The 13,859-nt window shown below is 39.9% G+C and overlaps 2 protein-coding genes across 9 annotated transcripts in view; one reads left to right on the top strand and one right to left on the bottom strand.

Annotated features, from left to right (window-relative positions):
* The window catches only part of POC5 (POC5 centriolar protein), a 28,168-nt gene extending 25,879 nt beyond the window's left edge, over positions 1–2,289 (top strand). For all 4 annotated transcript variants that reach the window (XM_030237276.2, XM_050986900.1, XM_030237278.2 and 1 more), the window contains 2 exons: positions 273–449; positions 1,873–2,289. In XM_030237276.2, the coding sequence (XP_030093136.1) occupies positions 273–449; positions 1,873–2,022 (327 nt within the window). In that variant the 3' untranslated portion in view covers positions 2,023–2,289. The remainder of the gene's footprint in view (positions 1–272; positions 450–1,872) is intronic.
* The window catches only part of ANKDD1B (ankyrin repeat and death domain containing 1B), a 32,932-nt gene that overhangs the window by 4,330 nt on the left and 14,743 nt on the right, over positions 1–13,859 (bottom strand). For 2 of the 5 annotated variants that reach the window (XM_030237279.2, XM_030237284.2), the window contains 6 exons: positions 12,508–12,606; positions 10,276–10,374; positions 7,624–7,719; positions 4,786–4,984; positions 3,969–4,100; positions 3,571–3,647 (listed from right to left, as the gene is read on the bottom strand). In XM_030237279.2, the coding sequence (XP_030093139.1) occupies positions 3,589–3,647; positions 3,969–4,100; positions 4,786–4,984; positions 7,624–7,719; positions 10,276–10,374; positions 12,508–12,606 (684 nt within the window). In that variant the 3' untranslated portion in view covers positions 3,571–3,588. Of the gene's footprint in view, positions 1–3,570; positions 3,648–3,968; positions 4,101–4,785; positions 4,985–7,623; positions 7,720–10,275; positions 10,375–12,507; positions 12,607–13,859 lie in introns of those variants that run through there. The other 3 variants (XM_030237280.2, XM_030237281.2, XM_050986901.1) reach the window with 3 other exon arrangements.

The following is a 13,859-nucleotide window of genomic DNA, read 5'->3' as shown; positions in this document are numbered from 1 at the left end:
ACTGTCCATGCTTCTTGATTTTTGTCAAATTAGTCTTACTTCCCTCAGAACATAAGTCATTTACTTGAAATGCTATTGCACAAGTAGGAAAAATGGAGTAATCCTGGTTGCAGCCGGGTGGAGCAAGTTCAGTCTTGTGTAATGTAACTGGACTACATGCAACATCACATGTTCCATTTAGGCATGTGGCAGATAAAACTGAGCAGAAACACCTCTCATTGTAAATATTATGTTTAGAATTTTTTACTAATTGGTATTTAATTTGTTTATAGCCCATACCAAAAGTAATAACATCTGCACAACAGAAAGCAGGAAGAACAATCACTGCTCGAATCACGGGCCGAGCTGATATGGGACAAAAATCCAGAACTTCTGGGAGTTTAGCAGTGATGGGAGTTGCTCCACCCATGAGTTCAGTTATTGTGGAGAAGCATCATCCAGTCACTCAGGTAAATCAGATTGTGTATTTATGTTCTCAAAGTATTTTTATTACAACACATCTGGTAATAGTTTGAAGAAAAATTACCTTGTGAAGAGGTATTAGACAAAGCTCAGACTTGAGGCCTGTTTAAATCAGCAAACAGTTCTTACTGTCTTCGTGTAGAAGGCACAGGTGAGAAAATGTCATGGTTTAACCCCAGGCAGCAGCCAAGCCCCACACAGCCTCTCACTCCCCCACCAGAGAGTTTGGGAAGAGAATCAGAAGGGTGGAAGCTGGAGACCTCATGGGTTGAGAAAAAGGCAGTTTAATAGGGAAAGCAAAGGCTGTGCACACAAGCAAAACAAACCAAGGAATTGATTCAGTGCTTCCCATGCGCTGCCAGGTGTTCAGCCTTCTCCAGGAGACCCAGGCCCCATTTGGGAAGACAAATGACCTAATCTCAAATGTCCCTCCCTTTCCTGCTTCTTTCCCCCACTTTATACACTGAATTTGGTGCCACATGGTCTGGAATATCCCTTTGGTCAGTTTGGGTCACGGGTCCTGGCTGTGTCTCTTCCCAGCTTCCCAAGCACCCTCAATCTCCTCACCATCATGGCAGTACCACAAGCAGAAAAGGCCCCCATCTCCTCCTGTGACTCACAGCTGTGTGGCTTGCTGCACATACCTTTCAAGAACTAGGGTTCGTAAGCAGAAATCAATATTTAAATTTTATGTTCTTAGGAGTTTAGCGATTCAGTGTGGTAATTATTTAATGAAGAACAATTTCTGGATTCAAATTTTGTTACTAGTGTGACAAGGAAAGCACCTGAACTACTGTAACAAAAACTGACTTGTAATAACTGTGACAGCTCTGGAGATACATTCTGTATACAAATTCTGCAAATAAAAATCTTAAGTATTTGTCTTGAGTTAATTTGAGAGGGAAGAGAATTTACCTTGATTAAAAGCAGAATGAATATGATTTATTACACTAAGGTGGCTAGTTTTATGGGCAGAAAATTAATTCTTTATAAAATTGCAAACCTTTTATTTTCAAAGATCTTTCAGGGACTGCCTTATAGCAAATACTTCAAAAGGAAAGTTGACATGATTAAATTAGCACTACAGGGGAAAATTGTGAACAGCATGGTAAAAAACTAAAACAAACCAACCCTGATATAAGACTGAGGTGACAAAAGCTCAAAATACTTAGTTAACTACAGTTAACATTACAGTTAGCACTTTGTATTCTAAAAAGTGTATTACAGATAAGAAAGGAAAAAAACTTACTCTTTCTGTTAAATGACCATTTATTTTTTTTCCTTCTAGATAAGTGTATTTCAGTTTGCTAGGTTGCAGGGCTTTCTTTTTAAACTACAGCTCACCTAGAGTTATTTTAATGTGATTTTTTTGTGTTATTAAGTGTTTTCATGTATCTGATTACCTTTCAGCAAACCATATCACAAGCCACTGCTGCTAAGTATCCTCGAACTGTGCTTCATTCTTCTGGCTCTACCACTGTGAGACCTGCAGGACAAGCTGGGCGAGTGCTTCAGAGCCAAACTCATACCAGTGTTCAGTCAATAAAAGTTGTTGACTGACTATCTTTCTCACCAGTAGGGGTTTTTAATCAAGGTACCACTTCCCAGTCTTTTCAGATTTGATGCAGTAAAGCCTAAAGTATGTATCATGTTTTTACCCTTTTCTAAAAGGGAAGGTTTTTTAAGAAAAAGTGCTTTTATAATAAAACCTGGAGGGGAAAAAAGAGCTTGAACTGTTGTTCTACCTCCAAACTTTTATTCTTAAGACAAACACTTTTTATTTAAGGAATCTTTAGCCCATTTTTTTAAATAAAAGATACAACATGATTTTTGTCTGAATCTCTTGTTTAATCCCAATGATACTAACATCTATGTTCAAAAGAAAATGAATTTTTTTTCTTACAAACACTTCTAGTTGCTTATGCAGGTAAATATAGCTGACATGCATGTTAATTTTATCCTGCAATACTGTATTTAAAATGGAGAACAGCAGGGTAGCATCCTCCACTCCCAGGCTAGGTGAGGGACCCAATCCATCAAATTCTTAAACATTTTCATTTTGCAAGCTCATGTTGCAGAACCTGATGAATACTGTAGGGTTCCAAGCATCTGTACTTTAGATCCCTAATTCCAGAACCTTATGATTTACTGGTCTGTTCTTCATATTCCTGGGTTGCTCTGCAGCAGAGTCAAAGAAGGTTGCAAACAGGAGGGCAGTTTGAAAAAGACTTCAGACTAAGATACAGATCACTTTTTTAGTACAAACAGTAGGGTTCAGCACAAAATAATGCTAGCTATATGCAAACAGAAAAGGCAATTCAGTTCCTCCATTACATGATAAACTGTTACTATGTAATAAAGAAGATCACTAAGATATACATTTACATAATTTTTCAGATATTAAATATATTGAGTAATAAGAAAACCTTTAAACATACTCAGCCTGACACTGCCAAGTATTAATTCAATATATAAACAAGAGATAAGTAAAGAATTGCTAGATGTGTGAAGAATAAAATATCAAATGTTTTTTTGAGGGTATGTATTCAGTGTCACGCCATGATAGAAAATTCTGCAGCCAGCCACACATTGTGTTTACACATGACATTTTTGTGTTTCTTCACTACATAAATCAAATGCTGCAGTAGAAAGATTTGTCATTATCCTAGCAAGAATTTATATAAATCTGAATCCCAGATGAGGCCAGATGCCAACTTATTTGCCAAGTGTTAATTGATTTTTACACATAACTTTCACTTACTAATTTTAATTTTTTTCATGTAGAAAACATCTTATTTACATTTCACATCAAACACAAAGTAGCTTAATTTGCAGTTCAATACAGAATTACTTTATAAGTGTTAGGTCAGGTGTAGAAATTGTAAGTGGTGAATCTTGCTTAGCAGTTACAAGCTACCAGTCAGCCATTCATTCTTGATTTTTTTTCGTTTCTGTTTAGCAAGCATTTGAGAAGAAAGTAGCCATTTCAGGAGTGCAAGTTCTTCTAGGGTGGAAAAAGTTGTACAACTTCAAAATATGGGGGGTTTTTTTCCCAAAAAGATATTTGAAAGCCACTTTCCTTCTGGCACGTAATTCCATCATATTTGCCATGTTTTGTTGATGAACTCATGAAATGACACATTTCCTGGAGTCCCTGCCAATGCTAATTGAAGCTCTGATCATCTCTGTAAAGTGAGAGAAAACACTTGATTGTTGTGCTCTGCTCTGCACAAGGTCAGACTAACTGAAGGATGGCCAGTCACAATTTAACTGTGTGTGCAGGAGATGAGGAAAGCAAAGTTTGCACATGTCTTCCTTTAGAAACCTTAAGTCTGACATAAATGCTTTTTCTCAAGCAGCCTCACCCCCTCAGGAAGGGCAGTCCCAGAAAAGAAGAAAGTGTCTTCCACCCCTGCCCTGGCCACAGCTTCCCAGCACCAGCAGAGAGCTCAGCATGGCACTGCAGCCTCATAGAGGGCACTGTAATGTGCTCTGTATCTACTTACCAGCTAAAGGCTGAAGTCCTGCTTCCACCAGATCTTCATACAGATGTTTAACAGGATTCTGATGAGCCAGCAATGTGCCGTGTAACCAGATTAGCAACATTCTGTTCCCATGTTCCTTGTAACTTTTTTTCCCTATGCAATACACAAAATAATTGTGCAATATGCTGAAAACAGTATTTTGTGCTTTTGCACTTTAAAAGTTCCAAGAGGTTTTAAACTTACTCCTTTACTTTTAATACATTTCTCATCCAGCAGAAAAATTAAGACTGAAGCTTACAAAAGTTTAAAAAAAAAATCTCGTTTTATCCTAACACTACTTTTTATGTTTTTTATGTTTTCATGTTAAGACATAAGAAACACCTAATACATCTTAAAATTAAATTTTCCTTTAATTTTTCCCCAAGCTGTGGAAATACACCCTGGAGTAGTAGTAGCAAGTACAATATGTGCTGCAGAAGTGCTGTCTTCCCAGTACTTGAGAGGCCTGAAACCAGAAACTCCTGTTTCATGGCAGCTCTGCAGGCAGAGGATGAGCAAAATTGCTGTGTCATGAGGTTCCCCAGGTCCTCACTTGCAGCAGGATCCCCAGGAATCTTCCATGATGCTCATGGATTCTAGTTTTGATCTCCAAAGAGGAAGGTTCCTTCAGGCCAAGAGGGAGAGCAGAGTCCTGTACTGCTACAGCACTGCTTCCCAGGAGCCAGGGACAAGGCTGATACCCCTTCTCTATGGGATACTCACATAGTTTAAAATGCAACACTGCCTTGTGGGGGTTTTTTATCCTATAAATTGTGTCTGGCCATTCAGATATTTTTACCTGTCCACTGTTCTTCAATAGCTTTAATTTGTTCATCTGTGAACTTCCAGAAAACAGCCAGTTTTTTCCATTCACGGGGTTTTAACTGGTTGTATGCTAGATTCCAAAGGGAGGAACGGATTTGCTTGGTCTGTGTGCTGTGATCTTGTTTGAAGGACACACTGAAGTCTGAGCCATTACCACTATGAGCTAGATGTGTCTGAAAAAGAAAGCAGATGATAAATTGTGTAACAGAGCTGGGAACCTTTGCTCAGGGAGGTTCAGATGCAGCTCCTGACAGATTATTTTCTCAGTGCCTGTAAAGGAACTGTGTATTGCTCACGGAAACAGAACTGAAACAAAGACTTTCAGTGTTTGTTGCTGTATATTACTAAGTTAATTGCAAAATAAGCCACTTTCTCTGGTACTTGATACACAAAAGCAAAGTAACAGTAAATATTGTGTCAGCACTGCTCTGCTGCTTGGTTCTGTCTATGTCATGTTTAGGACACAGCTGGGTTTCAGGCACAGTTCTTAACCTTTTCTCTTGCTTCTCAAAGCACTAATCTTTCCCTGGAGAGAGGGCAGGCACCATGGGCACAGCACCTGCTCAACCTGTTCCTGCCTCTGCCCTGTCAACTTCACTTGGTTGAAGTGGGGACTTCCAGATCCTTTGCTGGTACCATCACCCATTAAGTTTATCACAGGGACTCCCATTCAGCAAAGTGTCTAAACACCAATGTGCACATGTGTGTTGAGCATGGATCTGGTTTCATTCCTGCATAAGTAATGAAAATCAGACAGAAACCAAAACCACATGGATTTTACCCTCCCAATTAAAGGTGATGCTCCTACTGTATGCATGGCTCCCCTGGAACAGGAGTGATGGGGTTATACGTCTTGTTTGCGCACCTTGGCAGAAACCATGTCAATCAGTGATTTCAGTCCTAGCTAAGCTGTGTCCAGGAACATTCCTAGGTAGGTATGCTCCAGCTATTTCTGTATTTCATTACATTTATGTACTAGCTCTGTTTCAAATAAATCTTCAAAGGGAGAAAATTTCTTTACGAATTTGGTAGAGAATGACAAAGCAGATACTAACCAAAAAAGGAAATGGCACTAGGCCACATTTTAAAAATACTAAGCAAAAGTGCTTCATTCCAAATTAAATTCAGAAAAATACAGCAGGTTTATTCCCTAACCTTATGACAGATTAACAGAGAAAAAAAGTCACAGTTCAGTAACTCAGCATTGTCATGTATTTTTGGTTCTGTTCATCTGATGCAACTTTATTTCTGCTTAACACATGCAAGGTAGAGTTTAGGACATTCTACAGGACAGCTTCTGGGTCTCTGATTTAGATCATTTGCTTGTGATGTTTAATTTAAAAAAAAAACAAACAGGAAAAAAAAATCTCAAGCAAATTAAAAAAACCCCTTTGCAGCAGCACAGCTTCCCTTTGCTGCTAAGTGTGTTTTGAGGCAACAGCAAGGTGGGATAGTAACAGCTGCCCTCAAATCCAGTTAAACCCAGCTTAGACAATGACAGGGAAGGGTTGTGTAAAAGTAATAGATAGAGAAGAAGGGCACACAGAGAGATGACAGTCACACTTTAGTATCATGTGCCCTTCCTCTCAGCTACATGACATTTTGTTTTGTAACTAATGCTTTGTCACAAATGACAAGTCAGCTGAATGTAACAAAAAGACAGTCCCTAAAATAATGGTTCAAAATGCTATAGGTCCAGTATGGTAACTCCACCAGCATCGTATTCCATAGCCATAAGATTTAAGCTGTGCTCTCAGCTTAAGTCAACAGGATACACACACGTTTGTATTTCCCAACATTTCTGGTGCTTCTGCAGAAAAGCATCAGCTTAGCACCTTTTCTTCTCTTCAGAAAATACAGTGAACAATACCAAGAGGTTGATAATATTATGGGCTTAGGGCTATCAGACTCATCATGTCTTCTGTGGCCACAGACTACTTCTCATTCCTCGTTAGACCAAAAGAAACAATAATGTACCTGACAATTCCAGCTGACCTGGTGCAAATGAAATGCACAATACAGAGTGTTCATGGAGGCTTTTTTTGCAATAATTAATCTAGATCTGTGATTTACCAGCCCTGTAACATTAGTGTCATGGATTTGGCCACTCAGGATGGGAGTGGGGTCAAAAAAACAGCTAATCCCTGTACCTGCTCTGGGACAGGATCAGTATGCTTTTACACATGGCTAACTCAGCAGGAAGCAGGAGTGAGAACGAAATCACAAATTGATATGGCAGTTACTTGTAGCCCTTCACATAGCCCATCACTATGCAGTGTACATTTAAGTAACAACTAGGGAAAGATGGTGAGAAATTCAGACAACCTAAGCCATGTCCTTCACACTCATGAAGTTCTTTTCCTTCTCATTGATTTAATTTTATAATTAACACAAGGGAATAGAATAGGGAGCTTCCGTTGAAGTAGCTGAGCTCTTGCTAGCAAAGGAATCACAGACATCTCCACTCTGCTATTTTTCAATCATGTACCAAAGGATCCAGGAATTAACATGGATCCATGTTATCCCAGCCATGGTACTGATGGTACAGTTTGAATTTGGCTTAGAATCTCCCTCCATCCCTTTATGTGTAGAACACAAAGCAGGAAAATGCTAAGATCTGCTTACAGTTTTACAGCTAATCAGGAATAAAGCCTGGATGGGCTAGAGACTTTCCCATTCCCAATCCTAACTTTTGTTCATCAAGGCCAGTCTTACTGCCTGCCAAAAGGAACCACCTCAGCCAAAAGGCACCTCAAAATCAGAATTGGCTTTTCCCTTAGGTATCTTGTGTTTAATAAAAGATGACTCTTACCTGTTTCATGGCAAAATACCTTTCTGCTTTAATGATCATATCTACAATGAGGGCATGATGGCTCCTTGATGCTGTGGCTAGTGCAGTTTTCCCATGCTGAAAACAGGACAGTGAATCAGAACATCATTTTGGATAAATGTGTCATAGAAGAAAAACACAGGGACTCTTTACAGACCCCATGCCTTTTTTATGGCTTTTGGGTAGCTACAATCAAAAAGTCCTATGCTCTGCATCAGCTGTATCACCTCAGCCCAGAGGTGGTCAGTTTTCTCACACACTAAACTCCCCAGTAAAAAATTCTGGTGGGGTACTGCTGCTTTTAGAAACCTGTACTCAGACCTGCATACTTCAACCAGCTTGCACACTCCAGTCACGGTGTCCACATTCCCACTACCACAAATACAGTAGATTCCCATGCTATGGTTAAACTGGCATTTCAGATGGATAGGCTGGCAAAGCTGGAAATCTCCAACTTAAAGGCAAACCTGTGCCTTGTTTTAGATGGTAAGAGAAGGTGGCTCACAGAATAAAAAGAAAATTACTTTCTCATTAGAGCTGAAAGGAGCACAGCTGCAGGCTGACGGGTATAGAAGGAGTCACAGTTATTCAAAGCCATTGCTGCAACACCAGCTGCAGAGGTTTAGTCAGTCTACCTGAACCCATCTCCTATCAGCACTTCGATGCCCAGGCATCATGGTGGCTCTAAAGGGATTTCTCTGCAATTGTCTGTTTTCAGCAGATCTGCACTGAGTGCAACTGCCTGGGATTTAAATATTATGATTATTCTCCATATAACAAGTGCTAGGCATTTCTAGAAAATTAGATCTAAAATAAGCCAATCTGTTAATTAGAAGGTTCATTAATTAAATTATAAGGTATTTCAGTTCTCCAGATAGCATAATGTTCCCTAATATACACCTTTTGAGTTCTAGCCCCTGGCTGTGCTCAAGATCATTCTAATTAACCTGTTTTTAGAAGAGCATCACATTGGAAGCCAATGAACATACATTTCATTAAATCTTTTAGGCATATTTTATTTGTGATGAGTCCAGAGACCACAAGAACTAGGGCTCAGGTCTGGAGAGGTGCTTTGCATTTCACAGGGGAAGAGAGAGGCAGTGGATAAGGGGGGTATTTCTGTACCCCTGTACTAGTGTAGACACTGCTGGCATCCTGCATGTACATGCAGCACAGCATTCTGCATATGGGGAGCTCTCTGCACTCACAACCAAAGACAGAGTGCATTTCCTGACCTCTGACAGGAGCAGATGCATGGCATTCTCTGGAGACTGAGTACTGCTGCCAGGGCATGGAGGTCAGAAAAATACTGTGCAATCAAAGCAGGCTCCCCTTCTTCCTGCCTACTGGTCAGCAAGGACAGTAACATTTTTGGCATCTCAGCACCACTTCAGTTCAAAGGGCACTGTACTTGCATATCTTCCCAGCAGTGGCATGGTTTCAGGGGTCATCCAACAAATAGGCAAAGAAAAAGCTGCTCCAAGAAATAAAACAGACTGCAGAAAGGTGACTTGTACCAGAACTTGTACTGGCTCAGAGCCAAATTCTCATAACAAGTTCTATCAGGGTTGCTGTAATACAAGGGCACTGCCTTGTCCAAAGTCTTGCAGGTGCCTAAGGTCATAGGAAATAAGTAATCTTTTGTGTCTGCCTTTGGAATACAAATACATTGGAAAAAATTCCTAGTGGCTAATGTGCTATTTAAAATGGACAAGATTTCATTCTGGGTTGATCCCTGCGAGAATTGCAGCTCTTTGGCAAGTGTAGACATGATTCTAAATGGAAAGGCTTAACTCCAATGCAGCATCTTACCTCAGCATCCCAAAACATACCAACCATACAACCCCCACTCAGAGACCCAGGCCTCATATCAGGCAAGGGCAAAACAAGACAATTCTAATCCATAAAGCTTCATTTCTCATCAGGACAGTTTTGTGCAGGAAAGTTACTTTTAAAATTTACAAAAGGGCAAGATTTTGCCCATAATAAATGTCAAATTCTTCAATTTGCTCATACAGAATATCAAGAAAAGTGGTAACAGTGTAAAAGGGAACACTCGATCTTGCAGTAATTTAGCAAAATATGTACATACTGGGTTTGGTACTCTGTCCTTTCAAAAGTACTTCCCTAGCAACTTTGGTTTGGTACTTCTCCAGTCATTACCATTTTTGTTTCTATCGTTTAGGCAGAACATCATCTCAGAGTTTAAGTATCCATCTGAATGGATCAGGAATGTCAACATGATTCTAAGATAGCCTGGAGTGATAAAGGGCAAACTCTCCATCCCTGCACCTGGTGAAGCTGCATCTCTCCTGGCACTGAGCCCAGCTGCAGATGCACAGTTACAAGGAGCCACAGGACATTTGCCCTTCTGCAAGCCTAGACTATATTTTCCATGAAAGGTTTCTGGAAGAAGTGTTTATCCTTCAAATCACAGAGCTTGGGAGCTTTACAGCTCTTCACCAAAACCATCAGATCTCTGCAAGCTGCAGTTATAACAATATTAAAAGAAGACTTCCTTTACTTAGCAAACACAGCTTGCAACATGTGCTTTATGCACCTCTGTAAGGAAGATTACAGAACAAAAAAAAAAAAAAAAAAGTAATCCTTCCATGTGTGAGCAATGCAATTTACCTTATCCATGGTCTTGAGATTGCAGCCTGACTTCAGCAGCACTTCCACCAACTCCACATTGCCAAGATCAGCTGCCAGATGTAGAGGGGTCTCCTGCCTCTGGAATTGAAGACACCAAATAAATGCATTGAAGTAGCATGCTCACAGGCTGAATCTAACATAGATTCACAAGAGGTGACCTTGGTGAGAAAATACTGAACAGAGGGAAATCATTTAACTTCTGTGTGATCTGCCAGTTTTGTATCAAGCAGACAAGACAGCATATGGGATCTCTGCAGGAAAACCAGGCAGAAGTTCCAGCTGGCTCAGGAACAGTCGCTGTTATGCCCCTCTAAGGTACTGTAAGCCAACAAGCTCAAGTCTCTCTCTTCCCTCTTAAAGCAAAGTGCTTTGGACAGAGGGCTTCATGTGTCTGGCAACCCACATCCATATTATCCTCTCAAGTAACCTTTTCCTTACTGAAATTCTTGGCAAGGCAACTGCAGATCCACAGTTTTCAACAGTATATTATGCCACATCCCCAACAGAGCTTTTTAGTCAGCCCTGCCACAAAATGGTGATACACAGAAGAAGTCTACCTGCTCCATAATGGGTTCAGTGAACCTTAAACAACGCACATACAAAAAAAAAACCCAATACAAAATCATTAAACAAGGCCAAATCATTAACAAGAAATACAGCTAAAATGGCATTCACCTTCAGGTCAATCTTTGAGTCTGAAAGGAGAGTTGTATAGTCTTTGCATAGCTACATATATCCAAATAGGTTTTTATTTATTTTTTACAGAAATTAGAGTAAGAAAATCCAGACAACTGTGGGTGAAATGCAGCAGCAAATAATGGAGTAATTGTAGAAGCCCTGCATATACAGGAATGTTCCTTAGTATCTTTCTTGGGACACATTATCCTTCTAAGATGGATATTTTGTGCTTCTCTGACATTGCAAGTTTACATTCTGTAGGTCTGGTTAGAAAACTTCTTTGGCCTTTAGATCTTAATTATAGTTTGCCCACTAAGAAATACCAGGCTCAGGTGTTTCTTAGTGGGCAAACTATATTTGTTCCACATTAAAAGTCTCATCAGTTAATTTTACAATGATCACACAATCTCATGTATTCACGTAAATTTTTATTCCCATAAATAAAAAGGGTGGGGTTTATTCATAACCCCTACTTTCTTTCCTGCAGAAATTTAGGGATACATAAGTACCTACTACTGTAGGCAACTTCTGGCACACTAGACACAGAGTGCAAAATATTTCTAAAAGATGCTTTGAAGAAATTTACAGAATTCTCTGTTTTATGTGACCAGAAAGTCTTGTCATTATACTTTACTCCAACCAGAAATGACAGCCTATGTCTTCCACAAAAATGTGTATTAATTAATCTCTAGCAATAAAATGAACAATGGGAAGGGGTGAACCACAGATTTCTCAAAGACTCATGCTTGTTGCTATTGTGGGGAGCACCTCTGCATGTCTTGAGGGAGACCAGGCTGCATTTCCCCAGCAGCTAGCCACGGTGCCCCGAATGGGACTTGACAGGCCTGCTGGGACAGCCTTTCCACTGGGATGGATGGCTGAGATGTAGGGCTGATGGGGAGCAGGAAGAGGGATTCTCCTTGAAGTGCCATAGGTGGCAGGCCTGTCTGCACACAGTTGGACCATTGGAGTCTGTCATGGTCAGGAGCCAGTGTATGTGTGCTCTGTACAATCTGCTGCCATGTGGACCACAGGCACTGGATGTCACTGAGATTTTTGGAGACCTAGTTGTTGTCAGGTCACTGTAGTCAGCTCTACTACCACTCCCTCAGATATTGGATACCTTCTGTGATAGTTTACTTGCCTTGCTGGTTTGCACTGCACGGGGTGGGTTGCTTTAAGGAAAAATTAACTTCTTTCCTGCCAAATGACATTCTACACTGGGCTTCCCTCTGAAGCCAATACCATTAGACATTTCTGTCATTTATTACATGAACCATAACACTTGAACAATACATTACCCAATCATTTTCTGAGTATACAGCATTGTGCTATCCTTATCTTGCTCAAACAATATTAGCACAGCATGTACCAGTGACTAATACATATGTACACACAAAAAAAGATTAGGAGGGAGCTGCCTCTTCCTTCCTATTTTTTGTACCCTGAGATCATAAGGAAAAAAAAATCAAGCAATACCCACATAATCTCCCCTTTACCAATAAAGCTGTGTAAATTCCCAGCTTTCCTTACGTGATTTAAGGAGTTTATGTCGTGATTGGCATTCAAAAGGCTTTTTACTACCAGTAGACTATTACTGAGGACTGCTAAATGGAGAGGGGAATTCTTCTGCTGTGGAAGAAAAATAATAAATTGTTACATTTGGGAATATTATCACAAGCTTGTGCAAACAAGAAAGAGGTTCTAATTGAAGCCCACCACTTGCAAAGTGACATGCTCTAGCAGAGGCTCAACACTGCAGAAAATACACCTGGATGTGTGGAATCATACCAGAGGAGGTAACCTGCTCCCACCTAGAAATGGGTAATCAAATACAGCTGAGAAGACTGGAAATGCTGAGTGCATGGGGTGTGCCACCACTCAGGAATGCAGCAAGGCACTCCTCTTAAGTACTCCTGCCTAAGATGTGCTGCTATCCTGTCAACAGAGAGGTGAGGGTAATGTTCCTGCTTCCTCAGAAAAGTGGATTTGCCCTTTGTTGAATGGCCTGGAGACAGACTCATTCTGCATTCGGTAAACTGATGTTGAAATCTACTTTCCAGGAACTAACCCTTGTCATGTGTTGCTGCTGGAAATGCTCTTCATACTAAAGTGACTTACTGTCATATGTATAAAATATGACAAATTACAATTAGTAAGACAGAGGTTTTATTTGTGTGATTATTTAATAATATAACCAGGGCACAGATTCAACACCAGTCAAAACCCACACTAGGTTGGTAAGATCACTTCATATGTTGAACCTGTGATGGATCAGTTTCTTGTGAAATACTACTAAAGGATAATTCCATATCAGTACCATTCATGGTGCTAGGCACCAGTTCAGTGTCTTTTTAAAACACAGCCATTTCTTCTGGGCCACAGAAAAATAAAGAAAGCTCTTACGCAACATTATGATGGAAACATTTGCAAAATGTAAGTTACAATTTTTTTAGTTGCTTCTGCTACAGAAAGCTAAGGAGAACAAGCAGCGAAACAACAGCCTGACCTTTAAATCATTTCAAGCATAACATAAACCATTATTCTTTGATAGTTTTCTGCAAGAGGCCAGTAATCATGGCATAAGTCATGAAGCCCAGATTCTATTTTCACCCTGTACTGTTGAAGTGGAAAATAATTTCCTACTCATAGAAAATCTCAAATATCTGTAATATCTAAATTGAGAGAGGAGTTGGATAATATAAATATCTCTTACTTTTTAAATCACAAAGAATGTTAGTATGCAGATTTTGAAGGCACTGAGGGTGCATTTACCTGCAGAGGCTGAAAGCACTGAAGTGTTTATTTACATTTTAGTTATCTTTATTCAGAATCATGTTGACTCTTTGCCCAAGGCATTACTACTGCTAAGTTCAAGCAGTGCA

Source organism: Serinus canaria, chromosome Z (genome assembly GCF_022539315.1).
Source record: "Serinus canaria isolate serCan28SL12 chromosome Z, serCan2020, whole genome shotgun sequence".
NCBI lineage: Eukaryota > Metazoa > Chordata > Aves > Passeriformes > Fringillidae > Serinus > Serinus canaria.
Note: the sequence above shows the minus strand (reverse complement) of the source record. Positions and strands in the feature narration are given on the sequence as shown.